We start from the raw sequence: 18,693 nt of genomic DNA, 5'->3' as shown, positions 1-18,693 counted from the left end.
TTACACATTTCGATGAATTTGTAACCAAAGTTAAATATAAACATATATAGATCATACATGTAAGACTTCTTATGTTATCTTCCTCCACCCACCTCAACACATTCATGATTGTGGTATGTTGTTCAATTAGCGCAATGTCATGAAGCGAGATGCTTCCATGTACTCACTCACTCTTAGGCTTAGCTTGTCTTCGTTTTTTGTCATTGTGCCTATTGCATCAACATTTGTTTTAAGGACATCAACTTATATTATTCATCCATACTTAAACATCTTACCATATAGTTAACACAATTTTTTGCTCTTAACCCTTAAATCTACCACCACAAAACACATTGTTTTCTTCCTTCATAAAATACATTCACTTTCACACATACCAAATGAACATGTATGTCCCTCTTACCACGCGAATTGATGTTTTGTTAAGATGCATTCCTACACTATGTGGTTCTTTTGAATCTTCCTCCCTTTGAAGCTTCCAGTCAACATCATCGCTAAAACCCAAGTCATGAATGCTTATGCTCATTTTCATTCTAGTCTTGTCGAATTATTTTCTTGAACTAGCAAATTCATTAATGTTGACACATCTACTACGGGTTCTGCATTTTCCACTCATCAAAAGCAAGCCATGGATGCTCACACATCCAAGGAATGTCGGGTTGGCATGTCACATTTGTCATTGCATACTACATGTTATCTAATGAAAACCAAATAATTTTATAAATATTTCAACTTGAAATTGATTAACCTACGTAAATCCAACCCCTAACTACATTTTCCATCTTAATTAGTTCAACTTCGTACATAAGTAAATGTGTACTCTCTTACTCACGCTCGCCATAGTTTTTTTTTCCTGGTACCAGGTTGTTGTTGTTTTTTGCGCATGCATGTTTTATCTATTGACTACCGTACTTACATCCCCTCCACAAATGCTTTTATTACCTTTTGTCATGCATACCTTGCACAATTCTTATACATGTATATGCTTTTACTGGTCCAATTTCTATTAATTCCATATTACATTCCACATTTTAATCTTTGGTTGTCATCTCTATCACTACTTTTTTTTACTTAAAAATAAACTAACATTCTATCTTGCACATTTTCTCTCCACCATCCCTTCGTCCAACCTCCCACATATGCTTACCTTCACCTTCCATCTGTTTTTCATCCCTCCAGTTATTCTTTGGAAATAGTTTTTAATCTGATCGGTCAAATCAGATTAATAATTGGTAGTGCAATAAATTCACGAGAAGGAATCAATCACGATCGGTAATTATTTGGTATCGTAACACGATAAATTTAAATTCACAAGAAGAAATAAATCATGATCGGTCATTACTCGGTAACACAATAAATTCACTGAAAGAAATCAATCACAACGTTCATCATTCCTTTCCCATGTTACAAAGCACGGCGCATGCAGGCAACGCTCATGGAGTGTGGAATGCAAGAGGCGATCCCCAACGAGCCAACTATTCTTTTACCTAGCGACCAATCTTTTTTCAAGGAACCCACATAGAGGTCGATTATCATTTGAGGCTATTTTGGATTATCCATTTTTCTCTTTTGGATATCTTGGTTTCTTGTGTTTTTCTTTTGATTTTCTTTGGTGATGTACAAGAGTAGTGCACATCAATGAACACGAACACACCACACACACAAACTTGGCATGTACACATGCAAGCACATGGGGAAGTACGCATGTCAAAACATAGAAATACACACGCTGACTTGGAAAATACACAAACTATCTTGACACTGCCTTGGACAGTAAATACTCCATGAGCGTTGGTACGTACACACAACTTAGGAATAACGTGAGAAAACACAAGCATATGAAAAGTAGACATACTACAAAAAGGAACACACTAAGAGCAACTCCAACGGGCCGACCCAAACAAACAACGATTTCATCCGCTTTTTATCCGTTTGGGTCGGCCGCCCGCCCTGTTTTTGATATGGGTTAGCAGCGCGTCCAACACGCCGATCCATATGTGCAGGCATGGCCGGCTGGCCGGCCAATTTTACATTGATTTGCATTCAAACATATTGTGAAATGAAAATGTTAACAAGACAAATAGTCTGGTCGCCCAAATAAATAGTATAGTTTTACAAGCCAAATACAAATAAAAATGTTCCACATAGTTTTGCAAACAAATAAAAGAAGATACATTTAGTGGTTGCCAACATGAGTCCACATATGCTCAACCAAATCATTTTGCAGTTGCACGTGAGTTTTCCAATCACGCATGTCTTCATAAAACTGAGTGAACTGCTCAAATGTTGTCACTACTCCATGCTCAGGCACAACATTCTCACCCTGAAACTGAAAGCCTTGATCGTTCAGACGTTTCAGGCGCTCGTCTTCTACGATCATATTGTGCATGATCACACAAGCAGTCATCACCTCCCATAGTTTGTGCGTGCTCCAAGTATTAGCAGGATACCGAACGATGCCCCATCGAGATTGCAAAACACCAAAGGCACGCTCGATATCCTTCCTAGCACTCTCTTGCTCTTGGGCAAATCTTTTCCTTTTCTCTCCGACAGAGTTGGTATTGTTTTGACAATAGTGGTCCACTGAGGATAGACACCGTCACTCAAATAGTACCCTTTGTCGTAGTTGTGGCCGTTGACAGTAAAGTTCACCGGTGGGCTGTTGCCTTCGGCAAGCCTAGCAAACACCGGCGAGAGTTGAAGCACGTTGATATCATTGTGTGATCCAGCCATGCCAAAGAAAGAGTGCCAGATCCAGAGATCTTGAGACGCCACGGCCTCTAGTATGACAGTGCAAGCCCTGACATGTCCCTTATACTGCCCTTGCCAAGCAGAAAGGCAGTTCTTCCACTCCCAGTGCATGCAGTCTATGCTGCCAAACTGTGATAGCCTGGCTTAATACGGATGATAGACTACTCATATAAATAAGGAATTCCTTCTTTTCCGGGAGCCCATTCAGACAAAACTCCAAAGTTAAGCGTGCTCAGCTTGGAGAAATATCAGGATAGGTGACCGACCGGGAAGTTGCTCCTGGATGCGCACGAGTGAGGACAAAGTGCGCAGAAAAGACTAGTATTGATCTGTGGGGCCAGTCTAGATCCCGCCGGGAGTAACGACCATCGACAGGTGTGTCCGGGGCGTTACAAGTTGGTATCAGAGCCGATCCTCGTGGTTACACGAATGTTTGCGGACAGGTGCGCGGTCATGTTGTTCATGACGTTTGTGACCCGTCGTGGCACACGGCATGGCACATGTACCGGACTGAATGCACAGACGTTTGTGCCAAGAGGGAATGTTCCTGTGGCCCGACGAGGACGTCGGTTCCTCGGAGTGGGGGTGTATGTGATAGCCTGGCTTAATACGGATGATAGACTACTCATGTAAATAAGGAATTCCTTCTTTTCCGGGAGCCCATTCGAACAGAACTCCAAAGTTAAGCGTGCTCAGTTTGGAGAAATTTCAGGATGGGTGACTGACCGGGAAGTTGCTCCCGGGTGCGCACGAGTGAGGACAAAGTGCGCAGAAAAGACTAGTATTGATCTGTGGGGCCAGTCAAGATCCCGCCAGGAGTAACGACCATCGGCGGGTGTGTCCGGGGTGTTACACAAGCATCCCCGGGAAGCCCCTGCTAGCATTCATCGCCAGCAAACGGGCTGTATCTTCACCTATCGGCTCTCTCAAGTACTTAGGGCCAAACACAGCAATCACAGCCTTGCAGAACTTATACATGGACTCTATGCACGTAGACTCGCTCATATGGACGTACTCGTCAGTGAGATCACCGGGCACTCCGTATGCAAGCATTCGGATGGCGGCAGTACATTTCTGATAAGAGGAGAAACAAATCTTGCCGACGGCATCATCTTTGCACTCGAAGTAGTCATCATAGCCGACCACTCCCTCTCTAATACGGTTGAAAACATGCCTACTCATACGGAACCGGCGGCGGAATTTGTGATGTTTGAACAACGGGTTTGCTGTATCAAAGTAGTCCTTCCAGAGAAGGAAATGCCCGCTCTCTCGGTTGCGATTCAACGCCGGAAGGTGGCCCGGAATGGAGCCACGAAAGAACGGCCGCTGGCTATTGAGGTGGTGATGGACCAACACGGCAGCCAATATCTCCTCCTCGTCGTCGGACGACGAATCGTCGGAGTCGCAAAGAAAATTGTGGAAAAAGAACTCTTCGGCGGAGTCCATTTCGTACCTTGACAAACTGTCGAACAGCTTGCGGGCGTCGACGAAGGAGACGGACGGCGAGGGGAGTCGCGGCGCCCACAGACCAGCTAGCTGCCCTGCCGGCGTCCGACGAGCGTGCCGGTCGGATGTGGCCGGGGCGGCGAGGCGGCTTCTTGGTCGTGGGCGGCTGTGTGGTGGGGGAAACGGCGGTGGGAAGCAATTTGCTCCCCGGCGGCAAAATGGCGATGGAGGGCGACGGGGGGAGGGGGCGGCGTTGCTGGGCGGATGTGGAGGCGACGGCAGCTAGAAGAGTCGCCGGAAAAAATGGACGGCGGCGTCGGCGGCGAAGGAAGGCGGGAGGGTTGCTTTGTTGGCCGCAGGGTGAGACGGGAGGCCAATGTGCCACAGACCAGCGGGCCCGAGAATAAGAGTAGGCGAGCGCGCGTTCGTCGTGTGTCCGCGCCGACGCAAATCAGGCTAAAAAATGGGCTAGGAATTGGTCGCCCGCGGACGAAAAACAAACGCGCGTCCATTTGGGTCGGTGCGTTGGGCCGTCTTTTCTGTCCGCGCCGACCCAAACGAACGGCCGCGGACGAAATAGATCGCCCCATTAAAGTTGCTCTAACAAAAAATGTACACACTAATGTGAGAAGTACATAATCGCATGAAAATTCGTCAAAATCTATCAACACCAGACAAAAAAGATATAGCTTCAGAAATACAGACACGAGAAACCAAATGGTAAAAATGCTTGGTATCCATCTTGAATTTAAATATTAAAAAAAAGCACAAAACATCCCCATCCCCGATAAAGTGATACGTCCCGAGTGTCACAAGAAGCGGCGCAAGCTGATCCCATGATGAGCCAGGGGTCCTTTAATTAGTCTTTTTTTCCCTTTAATTAGTGAGTATTTACTACGATTTGAAAGGAAAAGCATTCACTGCCCTACGCAAGGATGTGATGCAAGGCAAGAACATTAGCAGGCTGGATAATGTTTTGGAAACTCAGAAAGGCAGTGTAGCTTTACAAAAACTATGCATCATGGCAAAATCACACACAACACTTCCAAGTGTCTAATATAAACACTTTTAGGCGAGTTTTCAGAAGCTTGCCTCTACCTATATCTGAACCAAGGTTTCAGAAAGATTGCAAGTAATTCTTAACCAAAGAAGTAACACATTCAATAAGATACGACAGCAGCAAATTAGCATTCAGAACATCCTAACGGTATTGCATTCCATAAGATGGATAGTTCCTGGTTTAACGAGAATTCAGAACATTCTACATGTCTCAGCATTCCATGAGATGCATGGTTAAAGGTACACGGCTGAATGAGGGTTGCTAAACTGTGGTGCATGTCGAGTTTCTGGTTTTCGCTGCACATAACTGGAGCTCAAAAGGAAGGGTGAGACAATGAGCCCTAAAACTGCTTTTCGGAAAACATGGGGTTACTGTTCCTTGCATGCCGGCAAAATGTTAAGAGACTGGTGAGATGAGCACTGTACTCCCGAATCCGATCACATGACAATGGCAGATGCAAAAGATCTCTTCCCTATTGAATTGAAACCTGGCACTGACCAGCCGGAGTTCACATTGTAGACTTCCACCTGCAACAGAAAGGAAGAAATTGTCCTTGAAAGAGGGCACATATTTGTGAGGGCAACAGTTAACCGTCGGTACAATGTTTACTTACAGTGTCCAGTATCTGTTCGTTGGACCGCAGACCGCCGAGGACAAACAAGCTATCATCAAAAGTAACCGCAGAGGCGTATCCTCTTGGGTTGCTCATGGGATCACCCATCCTCCAGGCGTTGAGGCGAGGATCAAAGATCTCAACACTGGAAACCATGCTGTCCCCATCATACCCTCCAATAGCATATCTGAAACAATAAACCTCCTAACTCAGTTTCTTGCCAAGATTAATGCCCAAGATGCCATCGGCTTTGTGTTCAGCGAGATCTAAAATAACATGAAGAGTATACTCACAGGACTTCTCCCAGGACAGCTACAGCATGACATCCTCTCCTTGCTTTCATGCTTGGGAGCTTAACCCAGAAACCCTCCCTTGGATCATACCTTTCTGCTGACCTGTACATGATGTGGTTGTTAGTTGATGATGTCTTAAATCATGTGCTTCCACCATGTCATTTTATCATTTTATCATTCAAATGGTTATATTAGCATCCAAGAAAAAGAATGTGTCAGAAACATTTATAGATTTGATTAAAGATTTACACCATCCTCTCATTGCTTACATGTCATTTTATCATTCAAGTGGTCATATTATCATTCAAGTGGTCATATTAGCATCCAAGAGAAAGAATGTGTCAGAACCATTTATAGATTTGACTCGAGATTTACTAGCATTTACACCATCACATTGATATTACCATCATGAAATGTACTTTTATAATGTATACTATATAGGTGTAGCATATTTTTATAGAAACTGATGAGCAAAAAGTCACATGGGTGCCAATGCCCTAAAGCACTTAAAAGTGTGGAACACATGGAAGTAACATAATGGAGGAAAATAGCAAGGAAACTTACTGTAAATACTTGCTACCATCGAATCCACCAGATGCATAGATGACACCACTCGATTCTGCTGCTGCTAGAGCAAATCTCTGAAACGTGTTGCAGCATACTTAAGAGATCAGTGTCAAAATTAGCCAACTAGCTGAACTACTCTCCCGATTACCGCCAATATTAGAATAATCAATTCAACTATGCTTTTCAGTTATACCATTACACAGCAACAAGATTCTAGATAATCTAAGATGAGGATGCAATGCAGAATTTAATTGGTACGAAGCTATGCAGAAGATGATATCATTGAAAAACTAAATTAAGCCGATGTCTCCTATTTGATAGCATTAAGGTCACTGAGTTTATTACAGTGCAATCATGACTATTCTAATTAATTCAAGGGCATTTTTCCGTTATCCTACATTACGTAGGAACAAAATTCAAGATATTGTGTGTACACGAGGATGCAATGCAGAACTCAACTGGTACAAAGCTATGCAGAAGATGATCAAGTTGAAAATTTTAAGTAAACAGATGTCACTTATTGTCCATATTAAGGTCACTGAGTTCATCACAGTGCAATCATGACAAGACTAGGAGAATGAGTTCATTGTTGCTATGAAATAGGCTGCAAACATATCAAAGGACACAAAGTAATCACTAGAAGCAACTGGGAGGCCAAGAACATACTGGTTGCAGCATAGACGGACTACATATCCACTTCCCAAGAAAAGGATCAAACATCTCAACTTCTGAAAAAGTTTGTGTTCCATCTCCTCCACCCATCGCATATATTTTGCCATTAAGACTTACTCCAGCAAGAGATCCTTTCTCATGGTTCAAACAGGGGCATATCATCCACTCATTACTCCTTGTATTATAGCATTCCGCTGTAAGAAAAGAAAGTACATAAATGCAGTTTGAAGTCCAGAGAAAGAAAGACAGAAGCACATTTAAATATCAGTATACCTACCTGTGTTATACCATGAACTTCCATCCCCACCACCAAAAACAAATATACAGCCTTCCATTGCGGCAACAGATGCATATGAACGCGCAGAGCCCATCGATGTGAGAGACACAAGGATGTCTTTTTTTGGAGAGAAGGAATCAAGAGATGATAACCAGGTCACACCATTATAACCACCGATCAGGAATATTGCTGGCATGTCCAGATTATCGCACATGCTTCCTTGAAGAGACAAGGAGGAGTCAAATTTGAATTGTAACTCATCTATGCGATATTCCAGTTGCTGAACTTTTCTTCCAGAGTCTTTAACTACTTCCTTCAACGAAATGATTTCTTGATCTGATTTAATCTGGAAAATAACAGGACCATAATCAGACTATATATATGCAGGACGTGTTTGCATAAAAAGTACAAAATAGCGGCCAACACATTTTGGATAATGAGTATACATGGCACGAAAAGTAAGGTAGCCAGATTTATCATACCAGCTAACCAGGTCTGTGGATTGACAGAAATAAGTACTGTATAAAGATGAAATGAATGGTCCATACAAGTGAGCATAAATCACAGTGGTAAGAAAATTGAGCAATGTAACCATGTGGGAATCCTTAATTACTTTATAACAAATTAACTTCTATTTTCAATATATGTGGTAGTAGCATTCCCTCCTACTCTTGTAGTAAAATTTCCCTACTACTGTCTTTTCCTCGAGAAAAATCCCCATAACAGCATACTACCCAAGTGCATAAAACCGCACGTGATGTGTAACACAAAATCTTGTATTCTTTTCAATCCAACAAGTAATAAAAGCGCCAATCAATAGTTACATTCCACATTTCACATGTTCAAGAAGAAATGAGGAACCTGATTCTTCTCCAGTGCATCAGCCTTCTTGGCCAAGTCAGTGATGATTCGTAGAAGCTGCACAGGAGAATGAAAAGAATAATGTGAGTGATACACATGTTATCAGGCACAAGGTTATGAATTGTAGTCGAATGATGAAAAGCAAAATAATGCACACAGAAAGGGATAGAATGGGCACCTCAGCCTTTGCTTGATGTTGCTCAAAAGATGAATTATCTTCCACGGTAGAACATAATGGCTTGTTGGAAAGGCTTGAATTGGCCTGTGTTTCTTCAGGTACATGATGGCTGGGAGTAGAAAGGCTTGCATTGGCCTGTGCTTCTTCAGGTACATATTGATCTTGAATAGGAAGGTCTACATTCACATGTGTTTCTTCAGCAACCTTTTGATCTTGGCAAGGAAAGCTTCCATTGACCTGTGTTTCTTCAGGTACATATTCATCTTGACTAGAAAGTTTTGCATTGACCTGTATTTCCTCAGCAACATATTCATCTTGACTAGGAAGGCTTGTGTTGACCCGTGTTTCTTCAGGTACATACTCATCTTGGCTAGAAAGGTTTGCACTGATCTGTGTTTTTTCAGATACATACTCATCCTGACCAGAAAGGTTCGCATTAACCTGTGTTTCTTCAGGTACATACACATCTGGACTAGAATAAACAAAATCATGGGATGATAGTGCTGCCTGCTGTCTTAAGTCAACCAACTCCTTCAGTTTTTTCAGGATAGACGATCTTTCAAGCTGTACCCCAACACCATCTGATTCATTTTGAAGCCCATTGCCTATTCCATTGTGTGAGTTCACAAGCATGTCTCCATTAGAAGAATGACTTCCTCCATTCACAGGATTGGCAACCGGTTCATTGCACTGCATAAGCTCCATTCCGTCAGCAACACTTTTGTACGAGGAATGTTGACTGGCCTCATCTGGACCAAACTGGTTCTGAAAATCGTTGTCATCCAAATCCTCCCAGTCAGAAACTAGCTCTCCAGATGTCTTCCCATCAGTTTTGCTGTCTGATGTTCCAGTAACACTGCCACTATCCACATCAGAATCAACCCAGTCATCTGGAACAATTCCACTTGAACTTGAAAGAACACTAAACGGGTTGATGTCCTTTGAATTGGCTCTGCCTTTCTTTTGGTGCGGGGTAACTGATGCCACCCTTTTAGTTGATGGTAAAGAAGTTGATAGAACACTAGATGGATTGATGTCCTTCAAATTGGCTGTGCCTTTCTTTTGGACAGGAATACCTGATGACATCCTGTTAGTTGATGGTAAAGGTACAGGCAGACTCCTTTTGCTTGAAACAGCTGGGACTTGCTTGAAATTGAGAGGACCAACTGACTTGAACAAAGCAATTAAAGCTCTAGTTTGTGCATGGTCTAGCTCAAAATAGAAGTAGTGATGTGTATAATAATTATCTTGAATCACTTTTTTGTATTGGACCTCAAAGAGTGGCTGATAGCGAGTCCTTGTGCAAATGTGAACCTTAAAAACAGAAGCAGTTGCTTTATATTAGCATGCATAAACTGGAAACAAACTTAGCTATAGATACACCAAACAAATCATGAACACTGTTTGGAGATTCATATTTGTTGATACCTGTGCAGGAAAAGGTGTCCTTAAAGTGCCATCATTACTCCAAGCATATGGGTCAATGGAGTTCTGACCAGGACTGGCAGCCTCAAAAACACCATGCAGCTTTCTGTCAGTGTAGTTGAATAGAAATAAAGGTAGGCCAGCTTTGACATTCCTCACATATGAATAATGCAACGCAGGCAGACCTATAGAGCAAGTGGTGCAAACTAATTAGGGTGAGAAATTCAACAAAAAGATAAGGTTAAACAAGTCTATATTTCATAAACCCTATAACACATCAAGATGGCGATGGGACAAGTTCACACATTTCGCTCTATCCACATACGAGATCAAGAAAGAAGTGTGGAGTACATAGTTCCATAAATAAAAAAGGTAAATGCTCCTTTACGAGCATCCAATCTGCACCATCAGAATTAGAACAAAAAGCATGGCAATGGTCCATTTGTAGGGGTTTTGGCCAAAAAAATAAGTTTACAAGGGTGTTTAGGCGGCCTTAAAGCCTGACTAAAATACTGGCAAGGCCTGAGGAATGAATGAACAGGCTACAATATTTTGTAACTTAAGGCACCAATGAACTATATAGCGCATCAGCCTATATAGTCGGTATTGCCAAACACAAAATGATGTTGTTACAGATAATATCATAATAATGGTGTAAAGCAAGAGGTGAAAGGTGGAATTCACAAACCAAACAGCTGTTTATTGAAGCACTCTTCAATTGTCTCATGCTTGCAACCAAAGATCACTCCTCCTAGCTGGGTTTCCCGAAGATTACGGGTCTGTACTGCCTGCATTGCACGATCGTGGGTCTGTCTTTCTTCAAACACCCTGTGGTTCACAATTTTTTTGAGGTATGCAAATCATATAGTCAGTAGATGTGGGTATGAACTCATATTCAAGGGAGAAATAAAACCAAAAGATTCAATAATTGGCAATATACTTTTCAAACTGCAGATAACTCTAGGCAGGGCATACAAATGAGCATTATTATGCCAAGCTGTATCCAAATAAACCCTGTATTAGTACAGTAATTGGCAAGGAACATTCGACAATTACAAAAATCATTCATTTTTTATGCAGGGTGACAACCAAAATTCAAACTGAAACAAGAATTCCAAGTCAAGATAGTGTGATGACCATAACAGTTGGTCAAACTGTTAAGAATCCTCAAAGCTTAAATCCAAATCACAAACAGCCCAACAGAAACCCTTCAACTAAGATGATAACACTGCACAGCGTGACACTGAATAAACCCCCTGAGCTTGAGCGACAAGAACCAGATCAAACACTGAATTCCGTCCCAGTCAGACCCAAAATTAGCATCCAAGCTTTTCGCAAAAAAAAAAAAAAATTAGCATCCAAGCTTCAGGAACCTCACAGTATGACCCAATGCATACATTGTAGAGCGCTATTTGCGCATTAAGTATGTGAAACTACGCACTGAAGCCACATCCGAAGCAATCACACATCGCTAATATACGGAATTGAAATAACGAGCAATACATAACTAGACAGGTAATAATCATCATGCACGGATGAAGCAAAAGCAACCGTCATCTCGTCACAGAGCAATTGACCACACAAGTTATCTTCCAGGGCCATATCTGGTACGCACAAGCACTGGTACCAAAATTTTCTAATCCGCAAAATAAGCATAGAAACAACAGGACAAGGTCGAAAAGGGGAAAATAGAAACAGGAAGCCAAACATTTCGCGCCTACGCACTGAAACGAAATCCACCGAACTAGCGCGAACAAGCGGGAAATCGCCGGATAAGGCAAGAAGTAATCGCGAATGGTACAAGCACACCGCGCGGAATCCAAAGTTCCCCGTCGTCTAAAACCCTAACTAACCCCTGGTGATCAGCGACGCTAAACTCCGCAATAAAGCACCGTCTAAGCCGAAATCGACAAACCCTAGCAATCAATCGAGCCCCAACAACCCGCATTCGCCCGCCATCCGGCGGAAGCACCGGGACGACCGAAACCCTAGAACGACCGAGGATCTCGCACCAAAAACCCACTTGAAAAATCGAGAAAAATGCCAGAAAATAAAAGGGGGAAAAGGCACGCCACCGCAACGAGCCCCCGCGAAGCAAGCGCGCGATCGATCGAGAGCGCGGGGACGAACCGAGGGCGGCGATGGGGATCGGTCTGGGGCTCACCTGATCGCTTCGCCTGCCGGAGAAGCCCCCTCCTTTTGCTGCCCTGGTTCCTCTTTTTCGGTTGGGTTTTCCTTCCCCCTTCTCTCCCCTTCGTATTTAGTGTGCACTGTCACAGCAATGCGGTGTGTGTGAGGGGGCCGATTATGTAGGTGGTGGCGGGGTGGGGATGGGATTACCACCGCGGTCACTCCGCGGGCTCCGATCGGCTGCGTCAAAGCGACCGGGCCACTAGCAGTTTTTTTTTTTAACCGCACACGTTATGGCCTTGTTTGGATTCATGGGTTAAAGCTAATTTGAACTAGTTTGGGTTCAAATAGCCTTAAAAGTATTCAAATATGATGGCTAGTTTGAGCTAGTTGCATTTAACCCATCCAAAAAATACTATCTCATTCAAGAGGTGTTAATTGGAAATAGTTCTCCTGGTGCATTTATTGTCAATCTAACAATGTCACCCAAACATCTTTTTGGCTAGAGTTAGTTTAGGGTTAGTCATGAGTTAGAAACTAACTCTAACTTTTTAGCTAAATTAGAGTATCCACAGAGCCTATATATTGATTATATATAGGTCCTGTTTGGATACTCTAATTTAGCTAAAAAGTTTGGTTGCTCGCATTGTATGTGCTCACATGGGTGCATGTTGTTTGGTTACATACGAGCATAGAATTGTGTTCATCTTGTATCCTACTTGGTGAGCTTATCAAGACTACTACACCTTACACACTATCACACCGAGCACATCAACACCACAACACTGCTATGACAATGAACTGTACGAAGATGGTGAAGTTATTCATCCCTAACGGTCGATCCACCTTCTTGCCAACCTCAACATTGCTGCATGAATGCTCTTGCACATACTTGGAGTAAGCATCTTATGTCGCCTACCCAATCTTAAACCCTCATTTGTGGTTGCTGTCGTTGTACCCTGAAACTTGTTTGTTGCAACCTTCCCATGAACTGTAAACCCCTGGAACCCTACCTTCGAACACCACATACCACTTTCCCTAGTAGTGCAAACGAGCAATAAGTTTAAGCATCAAGCATTGGAACACACAAACATCAAGCAATGAAAAACTCTAGGAGCAAGCAATGGAGCAGAAGAGCATTGATAAGCATGCATGATCATAGCAAGTTCAACCGAGCACTACTTTGGTGTCATCCTACCACCACATCCAAAAGAGGGTGTCATCCTACCACCGCAAGTTCGTGATCACCGCGAGGATCATCGTGAGGGGTTAGTATATACCACCTACCAAAATATACAAACCATAAGATTGTTTTCAAGCCCTGACTACACAAAATATACGTCGTCGTCCTTGTCGCCTCGCCGTCGAGGATCATGCACGCCGTCACCACCAGTAGAAGCAGCACTAGTAGTAGTGCTTGCCCAGCCAGGTCCTCAGCCAGAGCACCCTATGGTCTATTCCCATGACAACAAACCCAACACCCTGGGCTTTGTTGTCCAGCAGGTGGCTGAGAGCCACCATGAGAGCCTCTGGGCTGAAGCCAATCTGATCCATGACAGCGTTGTAGAGCTTAGGATGGACGTCCACACTCTTGCTCTCCCTAATGGCGGTGGCCACCTCCTTCACTGCCTTAGTCATGCTGCTGAAGATGCTCAGCTCCTCCTCCATGAAGCCTGCCTGCTTCCTCTTTCTATCAAGCACAGGAACGTGCTCACCATCCTTCTCATGACATCAACGTTGATGGTGTCTAACTCCTAGGTGTCTGGATACTCCGACATCGGTGATCCCAGCGGCTGACCATAGCCCATGGCATGCTTGCCGGTTGCCAGCCCGAAGGAGAAAATCTGCTGCATCTGGTGGTAGTTCTGGATAGGGGTGTTGGGGAACTCTGTGTCCTTGGGGTGAGCCTAAGAAGAAACAGGGCAGACAGGTTAGTTAGTATGGCACTGGTTCATAGGCTTGAACTACTAGTCTGTTAGAATGGCATGGTTTCTGAGCAAACCGCGACGTGGCCTTGGTAGTGCTCTGCCTCCAGAAGGATCGAGCACATGTCCTCATCCCATGAAGCACCATTGAGGTCTCTAAGCTTGGACGCGGTGATCCACCTAGCTCTCCACTTCCTCAGACGGTTGTACACCTGGGTCGAGGTGACCTCCTGTCCATAGAAGTCGAACACCTGCTTTGCAACAAGGTTCAAGTACACCTCCTCGAAGCCTTTGTCAATCCTCACCCCACTAGCTATGATCTCACACATCTTGTTAAGCACAAAAGTGGAGAGGAACGACTGCCATTTCATGTTGTTCCCCCTGCCATCCTTCTTCTCCTTTGTTGCTGCCTTTTGAGCGGCAGCATGAGCAACAACATTGGGCTGAGCCAGCACAAATGGAGGAACTGTAGGCAGCACCTCGAAAACCTCTTAATCAAGAGGCATCTGTTCCATAGGAGGCTGAGATTCCTCGACGTAGGATGGTGGGAACTGTCTCTCGGACAGCACGAGGGCCTGACTAAACTCTTGCGTGGTCATGTCCTACAAACATAAGTGTCATCAACACCACAAGACACTACACATGGACAGTATGAACTAGCAGTACAACATGGACAGCTCGAACTAGCAGTACATCTTGGACAGATCGAACTAGCAGTACATCATGGATAGACCGAACTAGCAGTAACACATGCACAAGCATACCACGGCATAACAAAGCACTAATCATGGAGAACATAGCACTAATCATGAACACATGGATGATCTTGTTCAACACTTGCACACTACCATACCACCGATTCATCCATGATCACTAACTACCAACACTTGCCCACATGGAAACAACCCCTAGCATGCTCCAAATCCATCATAACTAGCTACTCCAACATCACAGTCAAACATATCGGATGACCTAACCTTAGCACAAGGACAAATCTAGCTAGAACTAGAAGAGAGAGGTGGTGATTGAACTTATAGACGCCATTGGAACGGTCGTGGAGGAGGTGCCTAGCACGTCGGAGAGGAGGAGGAGTCGACCCGCCGCCGTAGTGAACCGGTCGCCGGAGTAGATGCGCCGCTTACCTCGTCGTCGAAGTGGATCCGCACCGAAGGGAAAGATCAAGAGAGGGGAAATGGTGGCGAAAGTTTTGCCGCGGCGGTGACCCTCGATATATAGGGCGACCGAATCAGCGGGCGGTGACTCAAATTTGTCCACCCACTTTTTGGGAGATGCGCCATCGCTCCCGCCATCTCCCTCCCCCTGCGCGGCGTGGCGCGGTGTTACCCTCTTCTGCATCGCTCGAGCCTGGCTCGCTGAAAACGGCCGATTCGGCCATTCCTAGCGGGCCTGGCTGAGGGGTGCTTTGAGGTTCGTGCTATGTGGGCCAAACAGTAAACACATGCATCCAAATGACCCATTTTCATCCGGCGCAGGCCTGGCCCGACGTAATGCAGGCTACCAAACGCGTCCTTAACGAATCCCGCCGTCGTTGCCGGGCAAGAACGCCAGATCCGTCGCCATCGGGCCACCAACCTTGAACCAACACCAACTTGTCCCACTTACTGACGCTGCCTTGAATGGTAACGGCCGCCAGACACAGGAAACATAAAGCTCACCGCTCCAAATGAATGGCAAGCAAACGAGGCCATCGGCTCAACGATGCCGCTGGAGAGATCGTTCCCATGGTGAGAAGAGATCGAAGCCATCTTATTCGATGAAGCACCAACCTCGCCAAGCTGGGCTACTAGTAGACGAACACGAGGCCTTAAATCTAGGGACTAACTGGAAGAGAAATAGGAGCCCACCCTCCTCCTCCAGTCGCTGGAGTGACGGACGGAGAGTGTTGGAGATCGCTGCATCGCTAGCGTCCAAAGAAGGTACGAACTGCCATTGCTCTATTGCCAAAAGGCAGAGTGAAGCGGTTCATGGTTCGGTCACGTGGTGTACACACGGGAGCGACCACTAACAGATTGGGTAGATGGGTGTCACTCTTTTGTTTTCTTTTTTTCTCTTTTTTTTTGAGGCAAGTTGTTGGATGGGTGTGGCACTTTGGGAGTAAAAAGTTGTGGGTTGGACCCTCAAAAAATAAGTTGTGGATTGACCAAAGTGTATTTAACACACAAACAAAGGTGCCTTCAGAATTCCCCTTAAAGAAAAGTAAATGCAACCAACACTTCCTAGCTTGGCTCAGAAATCTATTTCTCAATAGATTCATCGTGGTTGTGCAGGAGGCTAATCTCCCTTCAAGATTCTTCAAGAAAAGTGCACAAGTAACTGGCTCAGATAAGGGATAATTGAGGCACACCGAGATGATGATGTATCCCAAAGCTCACACTCTTGCGGATGCTAATCTCCGTTAGAGCGGTGTGAAGGCACAATGCTCCCCAAGTGCCACAATGGCTCACCGTATTCTCCTCACGTTCTCGCAGAATGCAAGGTGGCATGACTCCATTAAGGGGCCCTTGAGGGAGGTCACTGAACCCGTACAATTGAAGACCCTTGAGGGAGGTCATCAAACCCGTACATATTGACGTCGCAATCTCCACAACTTAATTGGAGGTTCCCGAAGCTTGCCCGAAGCTTTACACCACAATGATTGAGCTTCGTGACAACACCAAACATCTATGGCGAGAAGCACCCAAGAGGAACAAACTCTAGGGTACCAAGCATCCAAGAGTAATAAGTTTCTCAAACTTTCACTTCCATGTATCACCGCGGGGAACTCAAACTAATGCAATGGTAAGAGCACACGGAGTGCTCAAACCATTCTGTCCCGAATCTCACCACAAGAACAAATGGTATGGGTGATTATGAGAGGAAGAACAAAATAGAACACAAAAGAACTCCAAGATCTAGATCCACAGCGTTCCCCTTACTTGGGGGAGAAAATGATTGGTGGAAATATGGATCTAGACTTCCTCTCTCTTTTCCCTAAAAAAGAATCAAGAATCATAGGAGGAATTGACGGTAAGCAAGCTCCAAAAGGTCAACAATGGTGGGGGAACTTGCAACCAGATTAGGGTTGAAGGTGGAAGAAGGGAGGGTTTATACCCCATGGGAGAAATAGTTGTTGCACGACCACAACCCTAGGTATCCGGACAAAGGGGTCTGGGTACCCATACCCTCCAGAGAAAATATCCCTCCTTGGGCACCCGGACAGAACATGGGCCAGGCAAAGCAGGGGGCGGGAACCTCGGGGTCCAAGACCCCGGGCACCCACGGTAGTCAGAGAGCCATGGGGAGATCCTAGGCACCTGGACCATGGGGGCTCCGGGCACCCATACCAAGTCGAGGCCGACTGCCTCCTCCCTGGTGCCTCCGGGTATTCGGACCCAAAGTGGTCCCGGCACCCGAACAAGTCCGAGAACACGCAAAATCTATATGTAGCCTCCGGCCCCGCAGACCCAAAATACTCCGGGCACCTGGAACAACCTTGTAGAACAAGGGAAGGCCAAAATTATCGTAACTTTTACGAATGAACTCCGAAATCGATGAATTCAAGATAGTTGGATAGATAACGGCAAGCACTATCCTCAAATAAAATAAAGGTGATAACCTTTCCTCAAATAAAAACCGGAAAAATCTCCACACTAAAAACGCAATAGAAGATGCATATGAAATCCATTTTTGATGAGTTTAAGCTTGTCATGAAGATAACCACAAGCTCTAAATGTTGGGAATCGTTGCATGGAAAACAAAAAAAATTCTACAAACACGCAATGATCTATCCATGGAGATGCATAGCAATGAGAGGGGGTGAGTGTGTCTACGTATCCTCATAGACCGTAAGCAGAAGTGTTTCACAATGCGGTTGATGTAGTCGAACTTTCTTTGTGCTCCAATCGATCTAGTATCGAACGCACGACACCTCCGTGTTCTGCACACGTTTAGCTCGGTGATGTCCTTCGCCTTCTTGATCCAGCAAGATGGCGAGGTAGTAGATGAGTTCCGGCAGCACGACGCCGTGATTACGGTGATGGTGGTGTAATCTCCGTATGGCTTCGCCTAAGCACTACGAAAATATGACCGAGGGAGTAAACGGTGGACGGGGGCGCCGCACATGACTAAGACAATGTCGTGTCCTTGTGTGGTGCCGCCACCCACATATATATAGGTGGGAGGGAGAGAGAAGCAGCCAAAGGAGGTGCCCAAGTAGGAGGAATCCTACTTGGGGTCCCTCCCAAGCCGTGCCCCCTTTCCTTATTTGGAGTGTGGGGAAAGGCATGGGAGGGTGGCGCCCCCTTTCCTTTCTCCCATGAGAGGGAAAGGCAGGAGGGGCTAGACCTCCCCCTTTTCCTTCCCTAGGGCTGGCCAAACAAGGGAGGGGCGCACTAGCCCCTTTGTGGGCTGGTTTGTCCCCTCCTTTGATCCATAAGGCCCATAACTTGTCGGGGGGTGCCCGGAACCCCTTCTGGTTCGGTGTCCAAATACCATCATC

General features: G+C 45.0%; 1 protein-coding gene across 1 annotated transcript in view; it reads right to left on the bottom strand.

Annotated features, from left to right (window-relative positions):
• Positions 1 to 5,353: 5,353 nt before the first annotated feature.
• The window catches only part of LOC119351987, a 26,347-nt gene continuing 13,007 nt past the window's right edge, over positions 5,354 to 18,693 (bottom strand). The window contains exons 2-15 of the mRNA XM_037618749.1: positions 14,273 to 14,638; positions 14,047 to 14,177; positions 13,745 to 13,960; positions 12,305 to 12,532; positions 10,829 to 10,968; positions 10,144 to 10,325; positions 8,716 to 10,029; positions 8,538 to 8,594; positions 7,677 to 8,022; positions 7,394 to 7,593; positions 6,725 to 6,801; positions 6,161 to 6,262; positions 5,868 to 6,054; positions 5,354 to 5,781 (exon numbers count right to left, since the gene is read on the bottom strand). Of these exons, the coding sequence (XP_037474646.1) occupies positions 5,692 to 5,781; positions 5,868 to 6,054; positions 6,161 to 6,262; positions 6,725 to 6,801; positions 7,394 to 7,593; positions 7,677 to 8,022; positions 8,538 to 8,594; positions 8,716 to 10,029; positions 10,144 to 10,325; positions 10,829 to 10,968; positions 12,305 to 12,532; positions 13,745 to 13,960; positions 14,047 to 14,177; positions 14,273 to 14,638 (3,636 nt within the window). The 3' untranslated portion in view covers positions 5,354 to 5,691. The remainder of the gene's footprint in view (positions 5,782 to 5,867; positions 6,055 to 6,160; positions 6,263 to 6,724; positions 6,802 to 7,393; positions 7,594 to 7,676; positions 8,023 to 8,537; positions 8,595 to 8,715; positions 10,030 to 10,143; positions 10,326 to 10,828; positions 10,969 to 12,304; positions 12,533 to 13,744; positions 13,961 to 14,046; positions 14,178 to 14,272; positions 14,639 to 18,693) is intronic.

Source organism: Triticum dicoccoides, chromosome 1A, assembly GCF_002162155.2.
Source record: "Triticum dicoccoides isolate Atlit2015 ecotype Zavitan chromosome 1A, WEW_v2.0, whole genome shotgun sequence".
NCBI classification, from domain to species: Eukaryota; Viridiplantae; Streptophyta; class Magnoliopsida; order Poales; family Poaceae; genus Triticum; species Triticum dicoccoides.
The sequence above is the reverse complement of the archived record's forward strand: the minus strand, read 5'-3'. Positions and strand labels throughout refer to the sequence as shown.